Source organism: Somniosus microcephalus, unplaced genomic scaffold, assembly GCF_052327205.1.
Source record: "Somniosus microcephalus isolate GS21.2 unplaced genomic scaffold, FLI_Smic_1.0 unresolved_chr3, whole genome shotgun sequence".
NCBI lineage: Eukaryota > Metazoa > Chordata > Chondrichthyes > Squaliformes > Somniosidae > Somniosus > Somniosus microcephalus.
In genome coordinates this window covers 21971794-21999093 of record NW_028225181.1, presented here as the reverse complement: position 1 = coordinate 21999093, position 27300 = coordinate 21971794, and the positions used below count along the sequence as shown (strand labels likewise).

Genomic DNA, 27300 nt, shown 5'->3' with positions numbered 1-27300 from the left:
CATAAATGAGTTGGCAAAACTACTTGAACAATCTACAGCACCCGGCCTCACCCTATATGAATCCAAGGTTAAATTCCTCCTCTATGCAGATGACCTGGTTCTGCTGTCACCAACTAAGGAGGGTCTACAGCAGAACCTAGATCTGCTGGAGTCATTCTGTCAGACCTGGGCCCTGACAATAAACCTCCAAAAAACCAAAGTCCTTGTGTTCCAGCAAAGATCCAGACATCAGGGACCCAGAATAAATTTCACACTAGGAACAACTAAAATTGAACAAACCACTAACTACACATACTTGGGTTTAAAAATCAGCTCTACGGGAAATTTTCATCTGGCTGTGAATGAGCTGAAAGAGAAAGCAAGAAGGGCTTTCTACGCCATTAAAAGATCAATCCAAATAGAAATCCCAATTAGCATTTGGCTCAAAATTTTTAAATCAGTAATTGAACCAATTGCACTCTATGGCAGTGAGGTGTGGGGACCGCTAACACAACAAGAATTTGCAAAATGGGACAAACACCCAACTGAGATCCTACATGCAGAATTCTGTAAATGTATCCTCCGGACTCAAAGGAAAACCGTAAACAATGCATGCAGGGCAGAACTAGGCCAATATCCATTAATAATTACTATCCAAAAAAGAGCCACCAAATTTTGGAAACACCTAAAAATGAGCAACCCCCACTACTATCATTATGAAGCCTTGAAATGCCAAGAGAGGACCATAAAGAAGAATACCCTCAGTCAACTAGTCCTGGGACTCAGTGAAGCAACCACTAACACTACTAACAATAACCAGCCCCAGGACAGTGACATCGTAGCACAGAGAATTCGACCCAACACAATCGTCGCGAAGCAAAAGGAAAAATACCTGTCATATTGGGCAGAAACAACAAAAACCCAAAACAAACTCAATTGCTACTTGGCCCTAAACAGACAATACAACATGGCTGATTACCTGACCATGGTAAAGGATAGCAAACTGAGAAAAACCTTGACAAGGTACAGACTTAGTGAACATAGCCTGGCCATCGAAAAATGCAGACACAGACAGACCCGGCTGCCAAGAGAGGACAGGATATGCTCTCACTGCAGTCAGGGAGTGGTGGAGACAGAGATGCACTTCCTCACAGCTTGTGGAAAATATCAGGGCATAAGGGAGAATTTCTACCCAAAATTCACAAAAATATGCCCTGAATTCAGAAATTTGAATGACGACCAAAAACTCCCATACCTACTAGGGGAACAGAGAAACTGTGTAACACTAGCGGCACACTATGTTACAGCTTGCCATAAACAGAGGGACAACCAGTAAACCTAAGAAAAGAGTATATACAAATTATACGAATGTATATTTATACACTCAGGGATATATCTGTTTATACACTGTATGAATAGATCTGCGTTTATGTGTTCAACCATAAATGTATTTTGATGCTTTGGCAACATAAGATGTACCTTATCATGCCAATAAAGTGATTTGAATTGAATTGAATTGAGAGGGAACTGATAGGCACCAGTCACTGTACAGATATCTCCCTGAGAGGGAGGGACTGAGAGACACCAGTTAGTGTACAGATATCTCCCTGAGAGAGAGGGGCTGAGAGACACCAGTTAGTGTACAGATATCTCCCTGAGGGAGAGGGGACTGAGAGACACCAGTCAGTGTACAGATATCTCCCTGAGGGAGAGGGACTGAGAGGCACCAGTCACTGTACAGATATCTCCCTGAGAGAGAGGGACTGAGAGACACCAGTCAGTGTACAGATATCTCCCTGAGGGAGAGGGGCTGAGAGACACCAGTTAGTGTACAGATATCTCCCTGAGGGAGAGGGACTGAGAGACACCAGTCAGTGTACAGATATCTCCCTGAGAGAGAGGGACTGAGAGACACCAGTCAGTGTACAGATATCTCCCTGAGGGAGAGGGACTGAGAGACACCAGTCAGCGTACAGATATCTCCGAGAGGGAGGGAATGAGAGACACCAGTCAGTGTACAGATATCTCCCTGAGAGGGAGGGACTGAGAGACACCAGTCAGTGTACAGATATCTCCCTGAGGGAGAGGGGACTGAGAGACACCAGTTAGTGTACAGATATCTCCGAGAGGGAGGGAATGAGAGACACCAGTTAGTGTACAGATATCTCCCTGAGAGGGAGGGACTGAGAGACACCAGTTAGTGTACAGATATCTCCCTGAGGGAGAGGGACTGAGACACCAGTCAGTGTACAGATATCTCCCTGAGAGAGAGGGACTGAGGGACACCAGTCAGCGTACAGATATCTCCCTGAGAGAGGGGGACTGAGAGACACCAGGCAGTGTACAGATATCTCCCTGAGAGAGGGGGACTGAGAGACACCAGTCAGTGTACAGATATCTCCCTGAGGGAGGGGGGAGTGAGAGACACCAGTCAGTGTACAGATATCTCCCTGAGCGGGAGGGACTGAGAGACACCAGTCAGTGTACAGATATCTCCGAGAGGGAGGGAATGAGAGACACCAGTCAGTGTACAGATATCTCCCTGAGAGGGAGGGACTGAGAGACACCAGTCAGTGTACAGATATCTCCCTGAGGGAGAGGGGACTGAGAGACACCAGTTAGTGTACAGATATCTCCGAGAGGGAGGGAATGAGAGACACCAGTTAGTGTACAGATATCTCCCTGAGAGGGAGGGACTGAGAGACACCAGTTAGTGTACAGATATCTCCCTGAGGGAGAGGGACTGAGACACCAGTCAGTGTACAGATATCTCCCTGAGAGAGAGGGACTGAGGGACACCAGTCAGCGTACAGATATCTCCCTGAGAGAGGGGGACTGAGAGACACCAGGCAGTGTACAGATATCTCCCTGAGAGAGGGGGACTGAGAGACACCAGTCAGTGTACAGATATCTCCCTGAGGGAGGGGGGAGTGAGAGACACCAGTCAGTGTACAGATATCTCCCTGAGCGGGAGGGACTGAGAGACACCAGTCAGTGTACAGATATCTCCCTGAGAGAGAGGGACTGAGAGACACCAGTCAGTGTACAGATATCTCCCTGAGGGAGGGGGGAGTGAGAGACACCAGTCAGTGTACAGATATCTCCCTGAGCGGGAGGGACTGTAGGACACCAGTCAGTGTACAGATATCTCACTGAGAGAGAGGGGACTGAGAGACACCAGTCAGTGTACAGATATCTCCCTGAGAGAGAGGGACTGAGAGACACCAGTCAGTGTACAGATATCTCCCTGAGAGAGAGGGGACTGAGAGACACCAGTCAGTGTACAGATATCTTCCTGAGAGAGAGGGACTGAGACACCAGTCAGTGTACAGATATCTCGCTGAGGGAGAATGATGGAGAGACATCAGTCAGTGAATGGACGGGGTGACTATTTTCCCTCTGCTGCCTGTACCAGGGACTGAGGCGCCCAGCAACTCAGCAGACCAACTGGGTGTCTCCCAGCCCGACCCCCAGGACTCGCGTCTCTATCGTGCCACCGCAGTGGGCGACCTGCCCGGGATGTGCGAGGCCCTCGCGCGCGGAGCCTCTGTCAACCGGCCCAACGGCGAAGACGGGAGCCGCACCCCGCTGATCGCCGCTGCCCAAGGGGTAAGTGACGACGCACTCCATGGTCGAACTGCCGCCGGCAGCGGTTTTAATATTCAGTTCCTTCCAAGTATTGTGAGAGAGAGAGAGAAGGGATGGAAGGAAGGAAATAAGGAAATATTATGTTAAACTTGTATCGAACCTTGGTTAGACCACACTTGGAGCACTGTGCACAGTTCTGGTCTCTGTATACCTTGGTTAGACCACACTTGGAGCACTGTGCACAGTTCTGGTCTCCATATACCTTGGTTAGACCACACTTGGAGTACTGTGCACAGTTCTGGTCTCCATATACTTTGGTTTGACCACACTTGGAGCACTGTGCACAGTTCTGGTCTCCATATACCTTGGTTAGACCACACTTGGGGCACTGTGCACAGTTCTGGTCTCCATATACCTTGGTTAGATCACACTTGGAGCATTGTGCACAGTTCTGGTCTCCATATACCTTGGATAGACCACACTTGGAGCACTGTGCACAGTTCAGGTCTCCATATACCTTGGTTAGACCACATTTGGAGCACTGTGCACAGTTCAGGTCTCCATATACCTTGGATAGACCACACTTGGAGCACTGTGCACAGTTCTGGACTCCATATACCTTGGATAGACCACACTTGGAGCACTGTGCACAGTTCAGGTCTCCATATACTTTGGTTAGATCACACTTGGAGCACTGTGCACAGTTCTGGTCTCCATATATTTTGGTTAGACCACACTTGGAGCACTGTGCACAGTTCTGGTCTCCATATATTTTGGTTAGACCACACTTGGGGCATTGTGCACAGTTCTGGTCTCTGTATACCTTGGTTAGACCACACTTGGAGCACTGTGCACAGTTCTGGACTCCATATACCTTGGTTAGATCACACTTGGAGCACTGTGCACAGTTCTGGTCTCCATATATTTTGGTTAGACCACACTTGGAGCACTGCGCACAGTTCTGGTCTCTGTATACCTTGGTTAGACCACACTTGGAGCACTGTGCACAGTTCTGGTCTCCATATACCTTGGTTAGACCACACTTGGAGCCCTGTGCACAGTTCTGGTCTCCATATACCTTGGTTAGATCACACTTGGAGCACTGTGCACAGTTCTGGTCTCCATATACCTTGGTTAGACCACACTTGGAGCACTGTGCACAGTTCAGGTCTCCATATACCTTGGTTAGACCACACTTGGAGCACTGTGCACAGTTCTGGTCTCCATATACCTTGGTTAGACCACGCTTGGAGCATGAATCAAAGAATGGTTACATTCGGCCTGTCGAGCCCGTGTCGGCTCTCTGCAAGATCACTTCAGCTAGTCCCACTCCCCCGCCCTTTCCCCGTAACCCTGCAAATTGTTTTCCTTCAGGTACTTATCTGACTCACTTTTGAAAGCCGTGATTGAATCTGCCTCCACCACCCTCTCAGGCAGTGCGTTCCAGATCCTAACCACTCGCTGAGTAAAAAGGTTTTTTCTTACGTCGCCTTTGGTTCTTTTGCAATCACCTTAAATCTGTGTCCTCTGGTTCTCGACCCTTCCGCCAATGGGAACAGTTTCTCTCTATCTACTCTGTCCAGACCCCTCCTGATTTCGAACTCCTCTATCAAATCTCTTCTCTGCTCTGAGGAGAACAACCCCAGCTTCTCCAGTCTATCCACGTAACTGAAGTCCCTCATCCCTGGAATCATTCTCGTAAATCTTTTCTGCACCTTCTCTAAGGCCTTCACATCCTTCCTAAAGTGCGGTGCCCAGAATTGGACACAATACTCCAGTTGAGGCTGAACCAGTGTTTTATACAGGTTCATCACTTTTGTACTCTATATCGCTATTTATGAAGCCCAAGATCCCGTAAACCTCTTCAGCTGCTTTCTCAACCTGCCCTGCCACCTTCAACGATTTGTGCACACATACCCCCAGGTCCCTCTGTTTGTGCACCCCCTTTAGGATTGTACCATTTAGTTTATTTGTCCTCTCCTCGTTCTTCCTACCAAACTGTATCACTTCACACTTTTCTGCGTTAAATTTCATCTGCCACCTGTCCGCCCATTTCACCAGCCTGTCTATGTCTTCCTGAAGTCTGTCACTCTCCTCCTCACTGTTCACTATACCTCCAAGTTTTGTGTCATCTGCAAATTTTGAAATTGTGCCCTGTACACCCACGTCCAAGTCATTAATATATATCAAGAAAAACCGTGCTCCTGGGACCGACCCCAGGGAACACCACTGTATACCTTCCTCCAGTCCGGAAAACAACCGTTCACCACTACTCTCTGTTTCCTGTCACTTAGCCAATTCCGTATCCATGCTGTCACTGTCCCTTTTATTCCATTGCAGTCAAGCCGATTTTATCAAACGCCTTTTGGAAATCCATGTACACCATGTTAACTGCATCACCCTCATCAACCCTCTCTGTTACCTCATCAAAGAACTGAATCAAGTTAGTTAAACACGATTTGCCTTTAACAAATCCGTGCTGGCTTTCCTTAATTAATCCACACTTGTCCAAGTGACTGTTACTTTTGTCCCTGATTACTGTTTCTAAAAGCTTCCCCACTACCGAGGTCAAACTGACTGGCCTGTAGTTGCTGGGTTTTTCCTTGCACCCCTTTTTCGAACAAGGGCGTAACATTTGCAATTTTCCAGTCCTCTGGCACCACCCCCTGTATCTAAGGAGAATTGGAAGATTATGGCCAGTACCTCCGCGATTTCTTCCTTCACTTCCCTCAGCATCCTAGGATGCATCCCATCCGGTCCTGGTGACTTATCTACTTTAAGTACAGCCAGTCTTTCTAGTACCTCCTCTTTATCAATTCTTATCCCATCCAGTATCTCCTCTACTTCCTCTTTCACTATGACTTTGGCAGCATCCTCTTCCTTGGTGAAGACAGATGCAAAGTACTCGTTCAGTACCTCAGCCATGCCCTCTGCCTCCATGCATAGGTCTTCATTTTGGTTCCGAATCTGAGGAAGGACGTTCTTGCCATGGAAGGAGTACAGCGAAGATTCACCAGGCTGATACCTGGGATGGCAGGAATGACGTATGAGGAGAGATTGCGTCGATTGGGCTTGTACTCACTGGAGTTTAGAAGATTGAGAGGGGATCTCATCGAAACCTATAAAATTCTGTCAGGCCTGGACAGACTAGATGCTGGAAGGATGTTCCCGATGGTCGGGGTGTCCAGAACCAGGGGTCATAGTCTGAGGATAAGGGGTAGGACATTTAGGACTGAAATGAGGAGGAATTTCTTCACCCAGAGAGTGGTGAACCTGTGGAATTCTCTGCCACAGAGGGCGGTGGAGGCCAGTTCATTAAATATATTCAAGAAAGAGTTGGATATATTTCTTAAGGCTAAAGGGATCAAGGGATATGGGAAGAAAGCAGGGACCGGGTACTGAATTTGGATGATCAGCCATGATCGCATTGAATGGCGGAGCAGGCTCGAGGGGCCGAATGGCCTACTCCTGCTCCTATCTTCTATGTTTCTATGGCCCCACCCCTCCTCTTACTACCTGTTCACTATTTATATGCCTATAGAAGACTTTTGGATTTCCTTATACAGGAAACTCTTTTAACCGGCACCTATCCGGAAATCTCGCTTAACCGGCAAAATTCAGGAGTAGGTTCTGGTAAGTTTTACTATATATTAGTGGCCGTGTAACCGGGATTCCTGCACCTGTGGCCATGCAACAGGGACTCCTGGATCTGTGGCCATGTAACCGGGGCTCCTGCACCTGTGGCCGTGTACGGGGCTCTCGTATCTTGGTAAGTAAAACTCTCTGTAATCCGGACTTTTTGATCAACCGGCACCACGCCGGTCCCGTCGACGCCGGATAAAAAAGAGTTCCCTGTATGTTAGCTGCCATTCTATTCTCATACCCTCTCTTTGCCCCTCTTATTTTCTTTTTCACTTCTCCTCTGACCTTTCTATATACAGGAAACTTTGTGCTATCCGGCACCGACGGGACCGAACTGCTGCTGTTCCCTCAAAACTTCCGGATAGACCAGCGTCAACGTTATCAGATACGGAGCTTTTCATCTCCGTATCTGACAACAAAGACTGTTGCTCAGCAACAGCTTGTCAACACTCGGCCCGTACCTTGGAAGCGTCTCTGAAGCTGTTGCTAAGCTACAGAGATGCTTTCCAGAGCCTGGCTGTTAAAAAAAAAATGCTAGGGGAAGAAAAAAAACCTAACAAAAACGGCTGCTGATTTCTGCCGTTAGCTCGAAGTTGCCGGACATACAACCTCCGGATAGCACAAAGTTTCCTGTATAGCCTGATTCTTTGCAACCTGATATCTGTCATACATGCTGTTTTTCTGCTTCATCATATTAGAGTCATAGAGTTTTACAGCACAGAAAGAGGCCCTTCGGCCCATCGTGTCTGCGCCGCCCATCCATCCCTGTCCAGTCTAATCCCATTTTCCAGCATTTGGTCCATAGCCCTGTATGCAATGGCATTTCAAGTGCTCATCCAAATGCTTCTTGAATGTTGTGAGGGTTCCTGCCTCTACCACCCTTTTAGGCATTGAGTTCCACATTCCAACCACCCTCTGGGTGAAAAAGTTCCTCCTCAAATCCCCTCTAAATCTCCTGCCCCTTACCCTGAATCTATGCCCCCTTGTTATTGACCCCCCTACTAAGGGGAAAAGTTCCTCTTTGTCTACCCTATCTATGCCCCTCATCATTTTGTACACCTCAATCAGGTCCCCCCTCAGCCTTCTTTGCTCCAAGGAAAACAACCCCAGCCTGTTTAGTCTTTCTTCATAGCTGAGGCGCTCCATCCCAGGTAACCTCCTGGTGAATCTTCTCTGCACCCTCTCCAAAGCAATCACATCCTTCCTATAGTGAGGCGACCAGAACTGCACACAGCACTCCAGCTGTGGCCTCACCAGCGTTTTGTACAGCTCCATCATAACCTCCCTGCTCTTATATTCTATGCCTCGGCTAATGAAGGCAAGTATCCCATATGCCTTTTTAACCACCTTATCTACCTGTTCCGCTGCCTTCAGAGATCTATGTACATGTACACCAAGGTCCCTCTGACCCTCTGTACTTCCTAGGGTCCTACCACTCATTGTGTATTCCCTTGCCTTATTTGTCCGTCCAAAATGCATCACCTCGCACTTTTCAGGGTTAAATTCCATTTGCCACTTTTGCGCCCAACTGACCAACCTGCCTATATCGTCCTGTAGCCTGAGGCTTTCCTCCTTGCAATTTACCACCCCACCAATTTTCGTGTCATCTGCAAACTTACTGATCATACCTTTTACATTCTCATCCAAATCATTTATGTAGATCACAAACAACAAGGGACCCAGCACCGATCCCTGAGGTACCCCACTGGACACAGGCTTCCAGTCACAAAAGCAACCTTCGACCATCACCCTCTGCCTCCTGCCACTCAGCCAGTTTAGGATCCAACGCGCCAAGGCACCCTGGATCCCATGGGCTCTTACCTTCTTGACCAGTCTCCTATGCGGGACTTTGTCAAAAGCTTTACTGAAGTCCATGTAAACCACATCCACAGCATTTCCCTCATCCACCTCCCTAGTCACCCCCTCGAAAAATTCAATCAGATTTGTCAGACATGATTTACCCTTGACAAAGCCATGCTGACTATCCCCGATTAATCCTTGCCTCTCCAAGTGGAGACTAATTTTGTCCCTCAGAATTTTTTCCAATAATTTCCCTACCACAGATGTTAGGCTCACTGGCCTGTAATTCCCTGGTTTATCCCTGCTACCCTTCTTGTATAATGGTACTACATTAGCTGTTCTCCAGTCCTCTGGTACATCCCCTGTGGCCAGAGAGGTTCTGAAAATTTGTGTCAGAGCCCCTGCAATCTCCTCCTTTGCCTCCCACAGCAGCCTGGGATACATCTCGTCCGGGCCTGGGGATTTATCCACTTTTTGGCCTGCTAAAACCGCTAGCACCTCCTCCCTCTCGATGCTAATATGTTCAAGTATGTCACAGTCCCCTTGCCCGATTTCTATGTCTGCATCGTCTTTCTCCACAGTGAACACAGATGCAAAAAATTCATTTAAAACCCCGCCTACATCATCTGGCTCTACACACAGATTGCCACTTTGGTCCCTAATGGGCCCTACCCTTTCCCTGGTTATCCTCTTGCCCTTAATATACTCATGAAACATCTTAGGATTTTCCTTTATTTTGCTCGCCAGTGTTATTTTATGGCCCCTCCTCACCCTCCTAATTTCTTTTTTAAGTATGCCCCTGCACTTTTTATACTCCTCTAGGGCTTCTTCCGTCTTTAGTCTTTTGTAACTGCCAAAAGCCCCCCTTTTATTTCTAATGCATTTTTGTATCTCCCTTGTCATCCAAGGTTCCCTTTGCTTGTTGGTCCCACCCTTGACCTTTACAGGAACATGTTGGCGCTGTACTCTCTCTATTTCCCTTCTGAAAGTCTCCCACTGTTTTGATGTGGATTTTCCTATAAGTAGCTGCTCCCAGTCCACTTTGGCCAGATCCTGCCTTATCATATTAAAATCGGCCTTCCCCCAATTTAGAACCCTTATTTCCGGGCCGTCTTTGTCTTTTTCCATGACCACCTTAAATTTCACCGAATTATGGTCACTGTCGCCAAAATGCTCTCCTACTGATACTTCCACCACTTGCCCGGCTACATTCCCCAGAATTAGGTCCAGTACCGCCCCCTCTCTTGTAGGACTTTCTACATGTTGGCTCAAAAAGCTCTCCTGGATGCACTTTAAGAATTCTGCACCCTCTAAGCCTTTCACACTCTGACTATCCCAATTTATATTGGGGAAGTTGAAATCCCCCACTATTATTACCCTATTATTTTCACACTTCTCTGAGATTTGCCTACATATCTGTTCCTCTATCTCCCCCTGACTGTTTGGGGGCCTATAGTACACTCCCAGCAAAGTGCTTGCCCCCTTTTTGTTTTTAAGTTCTACCCATATGGCCTCATTTGAGGAACCCGCTAATATATCATCCCTCCTTACAGCAGTAATTGACTCCTTAATTAATATTGCAACACCCCCTCCCCTTTTACACCCCCCTCTGTCTCGCCTGAAGATTCTATACCCCGGAATATTGAGCTGCCAGTCCTGACCCTCCCTCAACCATGTCTCCGTGATGGCAACAATATCGTACTCCCATGTGTTCCACAACAACTTCAGTTCATCCACCTTATTTGCAAGACTCCTTGCATTAAAATAAATGCCTTCCAGCCCTGCCATATTCCCTTTTGCCTTCACATATTTGCTCTGCCTTCCCAGCTGACTTGTTTTTTCCTCTGTATTTGGCTGTAAATCACCCCCTACTATAGCTCCACTCTGTACCCCATCCCCCTGCCAAGTTAGTTTAAACCCCCCCCAGCAATGCTAGCAAACCTCCCCGCAAGGATATTAGTTCCCCTCTGGTTCAGGTGTAAACCGTCCGACTTGTACAAGTCCCACCTTTCCCAGAAGCAGACCCAGTGATCCAGGAAACTAAAGCCCTCCCCCCTGCACCATCCCTTTAGCCACGCATTCATCTGTTCTATCTTCCTATTTCTATACTCACTAGCACGTGGCACCGGGAGTAATCCAGAGATTACAACCTTTGAGGTCCTGCTCTTTAATCCTTCACCTAGCTCCCTAAATTCTTGCTGCAGGACCTCATCCCTCTTTTTACCTATGTCGTTGGTACCAATGTGGACCACGACCTCTGGCTGTTCACCCTCCCCCTCCAAAATGCCCTGCAGCCGCTCAGTGATATCCTTGACCCTGGCACCAGGGAGGCAACAAACCATCCTGGATTCACGTCTACGGCCACAGAAACGCCTGTCTGTTCCCCTTACTATAGAATCCCCTACCACTATTGCTCTCCCACTCTTTTTCCCCCCTTCCTGGGCAGCAGGAGCACCCCCAGTGCCAGGAAGTTGGCTGCTGCTGCCTTCCCCTGGTGAGTCATCCCCCTCAACAGTATCCAAAGCGGTATACTTGTTTGAGAGGGGAATGGTCATCCAGGGAGCCATGACTTTAGTTGCCCTGCCTTTCCCCCTCGTGGGAATGTACCTCAACTATACCTGAACCTTTTCCTCTTTAAAGGCGGCCCATTGTTCCATTACACTTTTGCCTGCCAATCTTTGATTCCAATTTACCCGGGCCAGATTCATTCTCATCCCACTGAAATTGGCCTTCCCCCAGTTGAACATTCTTACCCTCGATTGCTCCCTGTCCTTTTCCATAGCTAATCTAAACCTTATGATACTATGATCACTGTTCCCTAAATGTTCGCCTACTGACACTTGCTCCACTTGACCTACCTCATTCCCCAGAACCACATCCAGCAATGCCTCCTTCCTCGTTGGGCCGGAAACGTACTGATCAAGAAAATTCTCCTGAACACACTTCGGAAATTCTTCCTCTCTCTGCCCTTAATACTATTACGATCCCAGTCTATATTAGGACAGTTGAAGTCCCCCATTGTCACTACTCTGTAGTTCTTGCACCTCTCTGTAATATCTCTGCAAATTTGCTCTCCATATCTTTCCCACTATTGGGTGGTCTATAGAATACACCTAGTAGTGTAATGGCACCTCTATTATTTCTTAACTCTAATCATATCGATTCTGTCCTTGACCTCTCCAGCACTGTAATATTCTCTTTAACCAATACTGCCACACCACCTCCTATCTTTCCTTCCCTATCTTTCCTGAACACCTTATAACCAGGAATATTTAATACCCAAACCTGCCCTTTTTTGAGCCAGATCTCAGTTATTGCCACAACATCATATTCCCGTGTGGCTACTTGTGCCTGCAGCTCACTTACCTTGTTTACTGTGCTTTGTGCATTCATAGAAACATAGAAGATAGGAGCAGGAGTAGGCCATTCGGCCCCTCGAGCCTGCTCCGCCATTCAATGAGATCATCCAAATTCAGTACCCTGTCCCTGCTTTCTCCCCATATCCCTTGATCCCTTTAGCCGTAAGAAATATATCCAACTCCTTCTTGAATATATTTAATGAATTGGCCTCAACTGCCTTCTGTGGTAGAGAATTCCACAGGTTCACCACTCTCTGGGTGAAGAAATCCCTCCTCATCTCTGTCCTAAATGGCCTACCCCCTTTTCCTTAGACTGTGACCCCTGGTTCTGGACTCCCCGACCATCGGGAACATCCTTCCTGCATCTAGTCTGTCTAGTCCTGTTAGAATTTTATAAGTTTCAATGAGATCCCCACTCATTCTTCTAAACTCCAGCGAGTATAAGCCCAATCGACCCAATCTCTCCTCATACGTCATTCCTGCCATCCCAGGTATCAGCCTGGTGAATCTTCACATACATACACTGTAAACCCATCTTAGACCATCCTGTATTCTCTGAATTTGACACTGTGCACAGTTCTGGTCTCCGTATATCTTGGTTAGACGACACTTATTTACTGTGCATAGTTCTGGTCTCCATGTTACAAAAAGGATAGAGAGGCACTGGAGAAGGTGCAAAATAGATTCACAAAGATGATACCAGTCGCTGAAGGTAAGCATGCAGGTGCAGCAGGCGGTTAAGAAGGCAAATGGTATGTTGGCCTTCGTAGCGAGAGGGTTCGAGTACAGGAACAAGGATGTCTTGCTACAGTTGTACAGGGCCTTGGTGAGACCGCACCTTGAGTATTGTGTGCAGTTTTGGTCGCCTTACCTGAGGAAGGACGTTCTTGCCATGGAAGGAGTGCAGCGAAGATTCACCAGGCTGATACCTGGGATGGCAGGAATGACGTATGAGGAGAGATTGTGTCGATTGGGCTTATACTCACTGGAGTTTAGAAGATTGAGAGGGGATCTCATCGAAACCTATAAAATTCTGTCAGGTCTGGACAGACTAGATGCAGGAAGGATGTTTCTGATGGCCGGGGAGTCCAGAACCAGGGGTCACAGTCTAAGGATAAGGGGTAAGCCATTTAGGACTGAAATGAGGAGGAATTTTTTCACCCAGAGAGTGGTGAACCTGTGGAATTCTCTGCCACAGAGGGCCGTAGAGGCCAGTTCATTAAATATATTCAAGAAGGAGTTGGATATATTTCTTAAGGCTAAAGGGATATGGGGAGAAGGCAGGGACAGGGTACTGAATTTGGATGATCAGCCATGATCGCATTGAATGGCGGAGCAGGCTCGAGGGGCCGAATGGCCTACTCCTGCTCCTATCTTCTATGTTTCTATGAACTGAGATGTTATACCTATCAGGAAATATTGAACAGGCTGGGGCTCTTTTCTTGAGAAAATAGAAGGCTGAGCGGTGACCTGATAGAGGTCTTTAAAATGATGAAGGGGTTCCAATTGTGGGGAGTCCAAAACTGGGTGCCACTAATAAATCCAACAGGGAATTCAGGAGAAACTTCTTTACCCAGAGAGTGGTGAGAATGTGGAACTCACTACCACAGGGAGTGGTTGAGGCGAATCAGATAGATGCAGTTAAGGGATGTTAGATAAACACATGAGAAAGGAATGAATAGGATCTGCTGATTGGGTGAGATGACATTGGGCGGGAGGAGGCTGGTGTGGAGCATAAACACCGGCACTGGCCAGTTGGGCCGAACGGCCTGTTTCTGTGCTGTAAATGTATATATTTTTTTAATTTGTTCATGGGGATGTGGGCGTCGCTGGCAAGGCCAGCATTTATTGCCCGTCCCTAGTTGCCCTGGAGAAGGTGGTGGTGAGCCGCCTTCTTGAACCGCTGCAGTCCGTGTGGTGAAGGTACAGGAAACTTTCGATTAACCGGCCCCTAAATAACCGGAACGCTCTATCCACCGGCAAAATTCAGGAGTCGGTTCAGGTAACTTTTTTTTACTTTAAGTTACTTTTCTTACTCCATTTGTTGCTGTGCAAGGGTGTAGCTGAAGCTGTTGCTAAGCTACAGAGATGCTTGCAACTTGTGCCGATTGTTTTGAAGCTGTTGCAGGGTTTGTTGCTTTATACGGAGCTCTGAGCTCCGTATCTTTTACTATAGCGTTCGGTTATCCGGAATTGTTGATGAACCGGCAGCACGTCGGTCCTGTCCGTGCCGGATACCAGAAAGTTTCCTGTACTCCCACAGTGCTGGTAGGGAGGGAGTTCCAGGATTTTGACCCAGCGACGATGAAGGATCGGGCGATATACTTCCAAGTCAGGATGGTGTGTGACTTGGAGGGGATCTTGGAGGTGGCGGTGTTCCCATGCGCCCGCTGCCCTTGTCCTTCTAGGTGGAAGAGGTCGCGGGTTTGGGAGGTGCTGCCGAAGAAGCCTTGGCGAGTTGCTGCAGTGCATCTTGTAGATGGTACACACTGCAGCCACGGTACGCCGGTGGTGGAGGGAGTGGATGTTTAAGGTGGTGGATGAGGTGCCAATCAAGCGGGCTGCTTTGTCCTGGATGGTGTCGAGCTTCTTGAGTGTTGTTGGAGCTTCACTCATCCAGGCAAGTGGAGAGTATTCCATCACACTCCTGACTTGTGCCTTGTAGATGGTGGAAAGGCTGTATGTAATTCTACGATATCATTCATGCCTTTGTTACCTCCAGACTCGACTATACCAATGCTCTCCTGTGGGCCTCCTGTCTTCCATCTGCCCCGTACCCTAAGTCCTGGTCACCCATCACTCCCTGTGCTCGCTGACCTACATTGACTCCCGGTGCGGCAACGCCTCGATTTTAAAATTCTCATCCTCGTGTTCAAATCCCTCCATTGCTTCCTCGCCCACCCCATCCCATCCTATCTCTGTAACCTCCTCCAGCCCTACAACCCTCCAAGATCTCTGCGTTCCTCCAATTCTGGCCTCTCGCACATCCCCGATTTTAATTGCTTCACCATTGACGGTCGAGACTTCAGCTGCCTAGGCCCCTAAGCTCTGGAATTCCCTCCCTGAACTTCTCCGCCTGTCTCTCCTCCTTTAAGACGCTCTTTAAAACCTACCTCTTTGACCGAGCTTTTGGTCACCTGTCCTAACATCTCCTTATGTGGCGCGGTGTCTTATTTTTGTCTGATTTACGCTCCTGTGAAGCGCCTTGGGATGTTTTTACTACGTTAAAGGCGCTGTATCAATACAAGTTGTTGATTGATATTTTCCGTCTGTGCTCCTCTGCAGGGCTCCCTCACGGCCTGTGAGTTCCTGCTACAGAACGGAGCGAATGTTAATTACAGGGACGCCAGAGGGCAGGGCGCGATTCACGTGGCTACGCACGCAGGACAGACGGGGTAAGAGCGAGACCGTGGCCCCACACACACACACACACACACACACACACACACACACACACACACACACACACACACACATATACAGAGCAGGAAAGGCCCAGGCTCCGTCCCCGGCCTGTGCTGAGTTAGCCTGATCTCACACCCGGTCTGGGGACTGAGCCACACACACACACACACACACACACACACAGAGCAGGAAAGGCCCAGGCTCCATCTCCGGCCTGTGCTGAGTTAGCCTGATCTCACACCCGGTCTGGGGACTGAGCCACACACACACACACACACAGAGCAGGAAAGGCCCAGGCTCCATCTCCGGCCTGTGCTGAGCTAGCCTGATCTCACACCCGGTCTGGGGACTGAGCCACACACACACACACACACACACACACACACACACACAGAGCAGGAAAGGCCCAGGCTCTGTCCCGGCCTGTGCTGAGTTAGCCTGATCTCACACTCGGTGTGTGGACGGAGCCCCCCCACACACACAGAGCAGGAAAGGCCCAGGCTCCATCCCTGGCCTGTGCTGAGTTAGCCTGATCTCACACCCAGTGTGTGGACGGAGCCCCCCCACACACACACACACAGAGCAGGAAAGGCCCAGGCTCCATCCCCGGCCTGTGCTGAGTTAGCCTGATCTCACACCCGGTGTGTGGACGGAGCCCCCCCACACACACACACAGAGCAGGAAAGGCCCAGGCTCCATCCCCGGCCTGTGCTGAGTTAGCCTGATCTCACACCCGGTGTGGGTACTGAGCCCCACACACAGAGCAGGAAAGGCCCAGGCTCCGTCCCCGGCCTGTACTGAGTTAGCCTGATCTCACACCCGGTGTGGTACTGAGCCCCACACACAGAGCAGGAAAGGCCCAGGCACCACCCCCGGCCTGTGCTGAGTTAGCCTGATCTCGCACCCGGTGTGGGACTGAGCCCTACACACACAGAGCAGGAAAGGCCCAGGCACCACCCCCGGCCTGTGCTGAGTTAGCCTGATCTCGAACCCGGTGTGGAGACTGAGCCCCACACACACACACAGAGCAGGAAAGGCCCAGAAGATAAATCAGCCAGGCCTCCTGCTAGAAAGTGCATGTCAGGTGAGCACGTGTTTTCCGTGAGACCCCACAAATGTCCTGCCAACACTCACTGCCTGAGCTGTAGAACGAGAGGGAGGCTTCTGACAGAGCAGCCGGAACCCCAGCGAGAGCCAGCGCCTGCAAGAAGGAAAACTAAAACTAGGGAGGGTGGTTTGTGTCACCCTCCCGCATCTTGTACCCCGCCTCCTTGGTGTTAAACGTCCTGTCCAGTGACCCCTGGGTTAGGGAGGGGGTGAATCAGCCTGGGTTCCTGCTCCTGATCCCTGTCCAGTGACCCCTGGGTTAGGGAGGGGTGAATCAGCCCGGGTTCCTGCTCCTGATCCCTGTCCAGTGACCCCTGGGTTAGGGAGGGTGTGAATCAGCCCGGGTTCCTGCTCCTGATCCCTATCCAGTGACCCCTGGGTTAGGGAGAGGGTGAATCAGCCCGGGTTCCTGCTCCTGATCCCTGTCCAGTGACCCCTGGGTTAGGGAGGGGGTGAATCAGCCTGGGTTCCTGCTCCTGATCCCTATCCAGTGACCCCTGGGTTAGGGAGAGGGTGAATCAGCCCGGGTTCCTGCTCCTGATCCCTGTCCAGTGACCCCTGGGTTAGGGAGGGGTGAATCAGCCCGGGATCCTGCTCCTGATCCCCTGTCCAGTGACCCCTGGGTTAGGGAGGGGGTGAATCAGCCCGGGTTCCTGCTCCTGATCCCTGTCCAGTGACCCCTGGGTTAGGGAGGGGGTGAATCAGCCCGGGTTCCTGCTCCTGACCCCTGTCCAGTGACCCCTGGGTTAGGGAGGGGGTGAATCAGCCCGGGTTCCTGCTCCTGATCCCTGTCCAGTGACCCCTGGGTTAGGGAGGGGGTGAATCAGCCCGGGTTCTTGCTCCTGATCCCTGTCCAGTGACCCCTGGGTTAGGGAGGGGGTGAATCAGCCCGGGTTCCTGCTCCTGACCGTCCTCTAATCCTTGTTGGGCACGATCCACCGCCGTGTTTTCTCTTTCAGCCCCGTGTGCCTGTTGCTCAAGAGGGGAGCCAATCAGTACGCGGCAGACGAGATGGGGCATGACCCCCTCAGCATCGCCGTGGCAACGGCAAACGCTGACATCGTCACGCTGTAAGTACCAGAGCACACAGACGTACACACTCACACAAACACACCTACGAACATGAACACGAACACAGGCTTTGGAGTATAAGAGGAAGGAAGTCTTGCTGCAATTGTGCAGGGCTCTGGTGAGAGCACACCTGGAGCACTGTGCACAGTTTTGGTCTCCTTATCTAAGGAAGGATATACAGGAAACTCTTTATTATCTGGCACCGACTGGACCGGCGTGGTGCCGGTTTATCAAAAAGTCCGGATTACAGAGAGGTATAGTTAAAAGGTACGAGAGCCCCGTACACAGCAACAAATCCAGGCTTCCCTGTTGCTTAGCAACATGTGCAGGAACTCCGGCCACATACCAAGCGTCCCTGTTGCTTAGCAACAAGTGCAGGAACCCCGGTTACACGGCCACAGATCCAGGAACTGCCACTAATATGAAGTAAAACTTAACCTGAACCTACTCCTGAATTTTGCCGGTTAACAGAGTTTTCCGGTTAACTTAGGTGCCGGTTAAAGGAAACTCTTTGGTATCCAGCACCGACGGGACCGGGTTGGTGCCAGTTGATTAAAAATTCCGGATGACGGAGAGGGTTATCTACCGAGGCTATTTTTTTATTTCTGTTTGTTAAAAATAAAGAAATGTGCAGTGTACAGTCACTGGGTACTCACCCACAGAATGTTGCGTTAAATGGATGGTGGATTAAGTACAGTACAGGTAGACTACCCTTTATCCGGACTTCCGAAAACCGAAACCCTCTAAAAACCGAAGGTTTTTTCGGTCAGCGTAAGTCGTGCGCACAACATGACCAGAGTGGCGCACGACTTACAGGCCTAGCCGGATAAGGGATAGTGTAGCATTTTTCCACACTTCTGAAAACCGAAATCGCTCAGCGTAAGTGTACTGAATGTTTTCCTTACAAATAAACTGTACTACAGTATTTATCCCTGTAACTACAGTATTTATAGTCGTTATTTATCCCACCCTTTCGGATAAGGGATAGTGTATCCTTTATCCGCACTCCCAAAAACCGAATTACCTCTGAAAACCGAAGTGTTTTCGCGCACCTTCCGAAATCCGAAATTTTCCTAAAACCGAAACGCGGCTGGTCCCGAGGTTTTCGGATAAAGGATAGTCTACCTGTACTGCCAGTTGAGGGTAATCCATAATTCTTTAATTACTTAACAGTAAAAACAAAACTTATACAGCAAACGACTGTGTGCAGCGCGGGAGAGTCGGACTCCTGTTATTGAGGTGTTCGGACTTCCGACAGCGCCAAGAAGCCAAGCAGCAGCAGTTTGGAGAACTACCCCCACTGACTAACTTGGCCACTGCGGGAGACTCGGACATTTCCGGTTATTGAGGTGTTGTTTTCGGAGTATGAATTTTGCCGGTTAATAGAGAATTCCGTATATTTGGGTGCCGTTTAAACGAGAGTTTCCTGTACTTGCCTTAATGGCGGTGCCATGAAGGTTCACTAGATTGATTCCTGGGATCCCCTTGCAATAAAAGCCAACATGCCATTTGCCTTCCTTATTGCTTCCTCTACCTGCCTGCTAACTGTGTTTCTTGCACTAGAACACCCAAATCTCTCTGAACACCAACATTTAATAGTTTCTCATTATTTAAAAAATATTTTGTTTTTCTATTTTTCGTACCAAAGTTTCCCATTTCCCCACATTATACTCCATCTGCTACCTTATTACCCATTCACTTTTCCTGTCTATATCCCTTTGCTGCCTCTTTGCGCCCACCTAGCTTTGTATCGTCAGCAAACTTGAATACATTGCACTCGGTCCCGTCATCTAAGTCATTAATATAGATTGTAAATAGCTGAGGCCCGAGCACTGATACTTGCGGTGCCCCACTAGTTATAGCCTACCAATCGGAAAATGACCAGTTTATCCCTACTGTCTGTTTTCTGTCTGTTAACCAATCCTTTATCCATGCTAATACCTTATCCCCCCCAATCCCATGTGCCCCTATCTTGCCTAACAACCTTTTGTGTGGCCCCTTATCAAATGCCTTTTGGAAACATAGAAGATAGGAGCAGGAGTAGGCCATTCGGCCCCTCGAGCCTGCTCCGCCATTCAATGAGATCATGGCTGATCATCCAAACTCAGTACCCTGTCCCTGCCTTCTCCCCATATCCCTTGATCCCTTTAGCCTTAAGAAATATATCTAACTCCTTCTTGAATATATTTAATGAATTGGCTTCAACTGCCTTCTGTGGTAGAGAATTCCACAGGTTCACCACTCTCTGGGTGAAGAAATTCCTCCTCATCTCTGTCCTAAATGGCTTACCCCTTATCCTTAGACTGTGACCCCTGGTTCTGGACTCCCCCGCCATCGGGAACATCCTTCCTGCATCTAGTCTGTCTAGTCCTGTTAGAATTTTATAAGTTTCAATGAGATCCCCTCTCATTCTTCTAAACTCCAACGAGTATAAGCCCAATCGACCCAATCTCTCCTCATACGTCATTCCTGCCATCCCAGGTATCAGTCTGGTGAATCTTCGCTGCACTCCCTCCATGGCAAGAACATCCTTCCTCAGATAAGGCGACCAAAACTGCACACAATACTCAAGGTGTGGTCTCACCAAGGCCCTGTACGACTGCAGCAAGACATCCTTGTTCCTGTACTTGAACCCTCTCGCTACGAAGGCCAACATACCATTTGCCTTCTTAACCGCCTGCTGCACCTGCATGCTTACCTTCAGCGACTGGTGCACAAGGACACCCAGGTCTTGTTGCACTTCCCCTTCACCCAATCTATTGCCATTCAGATAATAATCTGCCTTCCTGTTTTTGCCACCATAGTGGATAACCTCGCATTTATCCACATTATACTGCATCTGCCCAATCACCCAACCTGTCCAAATCATCCTGGAGTTTCTCGGCATCCTCCTCACAGCACACACGCCCGCCCAGCTTTGTGTCGTCTGCAAACTTGGAGATATTACATCTAGTTCCCTCATCTAGATCATTAATATATATTGTGAATAGCTGGGGTCCGAGCACCGATCCCTGCGGTACACCACTAGTCACTGCCTGCCACTCGGAAAAGGACCCATTTATTCCAACTCTTTGCTTCCTGTCTGCCAACCAGTTCTCTATCCAAGTCAGTACCTTGCCCCCAATCCCATGTGCCTTAACTTTACAGGCTAATCTCTTATGCGGGACCTTATCGAAAGCCTTCTGAAAGTCCAAATACACCACATCCACTGGTTCTCCCTTATCTATTCCACCAGTTACATCCTCAAAAAATTCCAGTAGATTAGTCAAGCATGATTTACCTTTTATAAATCCGTGTTGACTTTGTCCGATCCTGTCACTGTTTTCCAAGTGCTCTGCTATTACATCTTTTAAAATGGACTCTAGCATTTTCCCCACTACCGATGTCAGGCTTACCGGTCTATAATTCCCCGTTTTCTCTCTACCACCTTTTTTGAACAGTGGGGTAACATTAGCAACCCTCCAATCCATGGGACCTGTTCCAGAGTCTCTAGAATTTTGGAAGATGATCAGCAAAGCATCTACTATTTCTAGGGCCACTTCCTTAACTACCCTAGGATGTAGATTATCAGGCCCTGGGGATTTATCGGCCTTCAATCCCGTCAATTTCCCTAACACCATTTCCCTACAAATACTGATTTCATTCAGTTCCTCCCTTTCATCAGACCCTATGTTCCCCTACATCTCTGGGAGGTTATTTGTGTCCTCCTTTGTGAAGACAGAACCAAAGTATGTATTTAATTGGTCTGCCATTTCTTTGTTCCCCATTATAAATTCCCCTGATTCTGACTGCAAGGGACCTACGCTTGACTTCACCAATCTTTTTCTCTTCACATATCTATAAAAGCTTTTACAGTCAGTTTTTATGTTCCCTGAAAGCTTACTCTCATACTCTATTTTCCCCCTCCTAATTAATCCCTTTGTCCTCCTTTGCTGAATCCTAAACTGCTCCCAATCCTTAGGTTTACTGCTTTTTCTGGCCAATGTCCTCTCCTTGGATCTTATGCTATCACTAATTTCCCTTGTTAGCCATGGTTGAGTCACCTTTTTTGATTTATTTTTATGCCAAACAGGGATGAACAAATTCTGTAGTTCATCCATGTGATCTTTGAATGTTTGCCATTGCTTATCCACTGTCAACCCTTTGAGTAACATTCCCCAATCAACCCTACCCAACTCGCGCCTCACACCATCGTAGTTTCCTTTATTTAAATTCAGGACCCTAGTCTCTGAGTCGACTACTTCACTCTCCATCTTAATGAAAAACTCTATCATATTATGATCGCTCCACCCCAAGGGGCCTCGCAGAACAAGATTACTAATTAATCCTTTCTCATTACATAATACCCAGTCTAAGATGGCCTGGACTCTAGTTGGTTCTTCGACATATTGGTCCAGGAAACCATCCCGTATACACTCCAGGAATTCCTCCTCCACAGTATTGTTACTAATTTGGTTAGCCCAATCTGTATGTAGATTAAAGTCACCCATGATAACTGCTGTGCCCTTATTGCACGCATCTCTAATTTCCCGTTTAATGCCATCCCCAACCTCCGCATTACTGTTTGGGGGTCTGTATACCACTCCCACTAACGTTTTCTGCCCCATGGTATTTCTCAGTTCTACCCATACAGATTCCACATCATCAGAGCTAATCTCCTTCCTTACAATTGTGTTAATCCCCTCTTTAACCAGCAATGCTACGCCACCTCCTTTTCCTTTTTGCCTGTCATTCCTGAATATTGAATACCCCTGGATGTTGACTTCCCAGCCTTGGTCACCCTGGAGCCATGTTTCCGTAATCCCAATCATATCATATCCGTTTACCTCTATTTGCGCAGCTAATTCATCCACCTTATTATGAATGCTCCTCGCATTAAGGCACAAAGCCTTCAGGCTTGTTTTTTTAACACTCTTAGACCTTTTAGAATTATTATTTACTGTGGCCATGTTTGTTTTAAACCCTTGATTTCTCTGACTGCCACTTTTGCTTTTCTCCTTCCTGTCTTTTTCTTCTGTCCTTGTTTCTCTTTCCTCTGTCTCCCTACACAGGTTCCCAACCCCCTGCCATTTTAGTTTAAACCCTCCCCCAGAGCACCAGCAAACACTCCCCCTAGGACATCGGTCCCAGTCCTGCCCAGGTGCAAACCGTCCGGTTTGTACGGGTCCCACCTCCCCCAGAACCTGTTCCAATGTCCCAGGAATTTGAATCCCTCCCCCTTGCACCATTCCTCTTGCCACGTGTTCATCTGAAATATCCTTCTATTTCTACTCTGACTAGCACGTGGCACTGGTAGCAATCCTACCTTTGAGGTCCTATTTTTTAATTTACCTCCTAACTCCCTATATTCAGCTTTTAGGACCTCATCCCGTTTTTTACCTACATCGTTGGTGCCTATATGCACCACGACAACTGTCTATTCACACTCCCCTTCCAAAATGCTCTGCAGCCGCTCGGAGACATCCTTGACCCTTGCACCAGGGAGGCAACATACCATCATGGAGTCTCGTTTGCGGCCACAGAAACGCCTATCTATTCCCCTTACAATAGAATCCCCTATTACTATAGCCCTACCCCTCTTTTTCCTCCTGTCCTGTGCAGCAGAACCACCCCTGGTGCCAGGAAGTTGGCTGCTGCTGCCTTCCCCCGATAAGCCATGCTCCCCAACAATATCTAAAGCGGTATATCTGTTTGAGGGGGGGGATGGTCACAGGGGACCCCTGTAGTACATTTGGAAATTAGAGAAGCGTGCAATAAGGGCACAGCAGTTATCATGGCTGACTTTAATCTACATATAGATTGGGCTAACCAAATTAGTAACAATACTGTGGAGGAGGAATTCCTGGAGTGTATACGGGATGGTTTCCGGGACCAATATGTCGAGGAACCAACTGGAGATCAGGCCATCTTAGACTGGGTATTATGTAATGAGAAAGGATTAATTAGCAATCTTGTTGTGCGAGGCCCCTTGGCTCAGAGCGATCATAATATGATAGAATTATTCATTAAGATGGAGAATGAAATAGTTGACTCAGAGACTAGGGTCCTGAATTTAAATAAAGGGGCCTACGATGGTATGAGGAGCGAGTTGGGTAGGATTGATTGGGGAATGTCACTCAAAGGGTTGACAGTGGATAGGCAATGGCAAACGTTCAAAGACCGCATGGATGAGCTACAGAATGAACAGTGAGGAGGACAGAGCGGCTGAGGGACATCGTGCTCCCACTGCCACTGGATGCCAAAGAATTGACTTCTGAACACGGCGCTGTAAAAATAGCTGACGTGTCTCGGTGAGCTCCCACAGCTTTATTGTGGGAGTGATTGGGGAGTAAGCATTCCATTGTACTAGTTACATATGGCAAATAAAGAATCTTGAATCTTGAATCTTGAATTTGTTCATCCCAGTTTGGCATAAAAATAAAACAAAAAAGGTGACTCAACCGTGGCTAACAAAGGAAATTAGGGATATCATAAGATCCAAGGAGAGGACATATAAATTGGCCAGAAAAAGCAGTAAACCTGAGGATTGGCAGCAGTTTAGGATTCAGCAAAGGAGGACAAAGGGGTTAATTAAGAGGGGGAAAATAGAATATGAGAGTAAGCTTGCAGGGAACATAAAAACTGACTGTAAAAGCTTTTATAGATATGTGAAGAGAAAAAGATTGGTGAAGTCAAGCGTAGGTCCCTTACAGTCAGAATCAGGGGAATTTATAATGGGGAACAAAGAAATTGCAGACCAATTAAATACATACTTTGGTTCTGTCTTCACAAAGGAGGACACAAATAACCTCCCAAAGAGGTCGGGGAACATAGGTCTAATGAGAGGGAGGAACTGAATGAAATCAGTATTTGTAGGGAAATGGTGTTAGGGAAATTGAGGGCCGATAAATCCCCAGGGCCTGATAATCTACATCCTAGGGTACTTAAGGAAGTGGCCCTAGAAATAGTTGATGCATTGCTGGTCATCTTCCAAAATTCGATAGACTCTGGAACAGTACCCATGGATTGGAGGGTAGCTAATGTTACACCACTGTTCAAAAAGGGTGGTAGAGAGAAAAGCGGGGAATTACAGACCGGTAAACCTGACATCGGTAGTGGGGAAAATGCTAGAGTCTATTATAAAAGATGTAATAGCAGAGCAGTTGGAAAGCAGTGACAGGATCGGACAAAGTCAACATGGATATACAAAAGGTAAATCATGCTTGACTAATCTACTGGAATTTTTTGAGGATGTAACTGGTAAAATAGATAAGGGAGAACCAGTGGATGTGGTGTATTTGGATTTTCAAAAGGCTTTCGATAAGGTCCCGCATAAGAGATTAGCGTGTAACATTAAGGCACATGGGATTGGGGGCAAGGTATTGACTTGGATAGAGAACTAGTTGGCAGACAGAAAGCAAAGAGTTGGAATAAATGGCTCTTTTTCCGAGTGGCAGGCAGTGACTAGTGGGGTACCGCAGGGATCGGTCCTTGGACCCCAGCTATTCACAATATATATCAATGATCTGGACGAGGGAACTAGATGTAATATCTCCAAGTTTGCAGACGACAGAAAGCTGGGTGGGCGTGTGTGCTGTGAGGAGGATGCCGAGAAACTCCAGTATGATTTGGACAGGTTGGGTGATTGGGCAGATGCATGGCAGATGCAATATAACATGGATAAATGCATCAAATGGTGTCAAAAACAGGAAGGCAGAGTATTATCTGAATGGCAATAGATTGGGTGAAGGGGAAGCGCAACGAGACCTGGGTGTCCTTGTGCACCAGTCGCTGAAAGTAAGCATGCAGGTGCAGCAGGCGGTTAAGGCGGCAAATGGTATGTTGGCCTTCGTAGCGAGAGGGTTTGAGTACAGGAACAAGGATGTCTTGCTGCAGTTGTACAGGGCCTTGGTGAGACCACATCTTGAGTATTGTGTGCAGTTTTGGTTGCCTTATCTGAGGAAGGATGTTCTTGCCATGGAAGGAGTGCAGCGAAGATTCACCAGGCTGATACCTCGGATGGCAGGAATGACGTACGAGGAGAGATTGGGTCGATTGGGCTTGTACTCGCTGGAGTTTAGAAGAATGAGGGGATCTCATTGAAACTTATAAAATTCTAACAGGACTAGACAGACTAGATGCAGGAAGGATGTTTCTGATGGTTGGGGAATCCAGAACCAGGGGTCACAGTCTAAGGATAAGGGGTAAGCCATTTAGGACAGAGATGAGGAGGAATTTCTTCACCCAGAGAGTGGTGAACCTGTGGAATTCTCTACCACAGAAGGCAGTAGAGGCCAATTCATTAAATATATTCAAGAAGGAGTTGGATATATTTCTTAAGGCTAAAGGGATCAAGGGATATGGGGAGAAGGCAGGGACCGGGTACTGAATTTGGATGATCAGCCATGATCGCATTGAATGGCGGAGCAGGCTCGAGGGGCCGAATGGCCTACTCCTGCTCCTATCTTCTACCCACTGGTTCCCCTTTATCTACCCTGCTAGTTACATCCTCAAAAAACGAATAAATTTGTCAAACACGATTTCCCTTTCATAAAACCACGTTGACTCTACCTAATCATATTATGATATTCTAAGTGACTTGATACCACTTCCTTAACAATGGATTCCAGCATTTTCCCGATGACTGATATCAGGCTAACTGGCCTGTCGTTCCCCGCTTTCTCGCTCCCTCCTTTCTTGAATAGCGGGGTTACATTTGCTACCTTCCAATCTGCTAGGGCCTTTCCAGAATCTAGGGAATTTTGGAAGATCACAACCAATGCATCCACCTCGTTTCGAACCCAAGGACGTAGGCTGTCCGGTCCAGGGGATTTGTCGGCTTTTCGTCCCACTAGTTTCTCTAGTACCTTTTTCTCTACTGACTCAGGATAAAGGGTCGGCCATTTAAGACTGAGATGAGGAGGAATTTCTTCACTCAGAGGGTTGGGAATCTTTGGAATTCTCTGCCCCAGAGGGCTGTGGATGCTGAGTCGTTGAGTATATTCAAGGCTGAGATCGATAGAGTTTTGGACTCGAGGGGAATCAAGCGATATGGAGATAGGGCGGGAAAGTGGAGTGGCGGTCGAAGATCAGCCATTACATATGATACACGGCACAGTAACAGGCTATTCGGTCCAACTAGTCTATGCCGGGGTTTAATCTCCACTCGAGCCTCCTCCCGGCTTTCCTCATCTAAATCTATCAGCATAACCCTCTATTCCCTTCTCCCTCACATGTTTCTCCAGCCTCCCCTTAAATGCATCTATACTAAGGGCAGCACGGTGGCATAGTGGTTAGCACTGTTGCCTCACAGCGCCAGGGACCCGGGTTCGAATCCGGCCTCGGGTGACTGTGTGGAGTTTGCACATTC

The 27300-nt window shown here is 48.1% G+C and overlaps 1 protein-coding gene across 2 annotated transcripts in view; it reads left to right on the top strand.

Moving 5' to 3' along the window:
- LOC147091302 (arf-GAP with coiled-coil, ANK repeat and PH domain-containing protein 2-like) overlaps nucleotides 1-27300 on the top strand; it is a 100376-nt gene that overhangs the window by 68459 nt on the left and 4617 nt on the right. The window contains exons 13-15 of one of the 2 annotated variants that reach the window (XM_085976724.1): nucleotides 3395-3588; nucleotides 15654-15763; nucleotides 17840-17950. In XM_085976724.1, coding sequence (XP_085832850.1) covers nucleotides 3395-3588; nucleotides 15654-15763; nucleotides 17840-17950 — 415 coding nt within the window. Of the gene's footprint in view, nucleotides 1-3394; nucleotides 3589-15653; nucleotides 15764-17839; nucleotides 17955-27300 lie in introns of those variants that run through there. The other variant, XM_085976725.1, reaches the window with a different exon arrangement.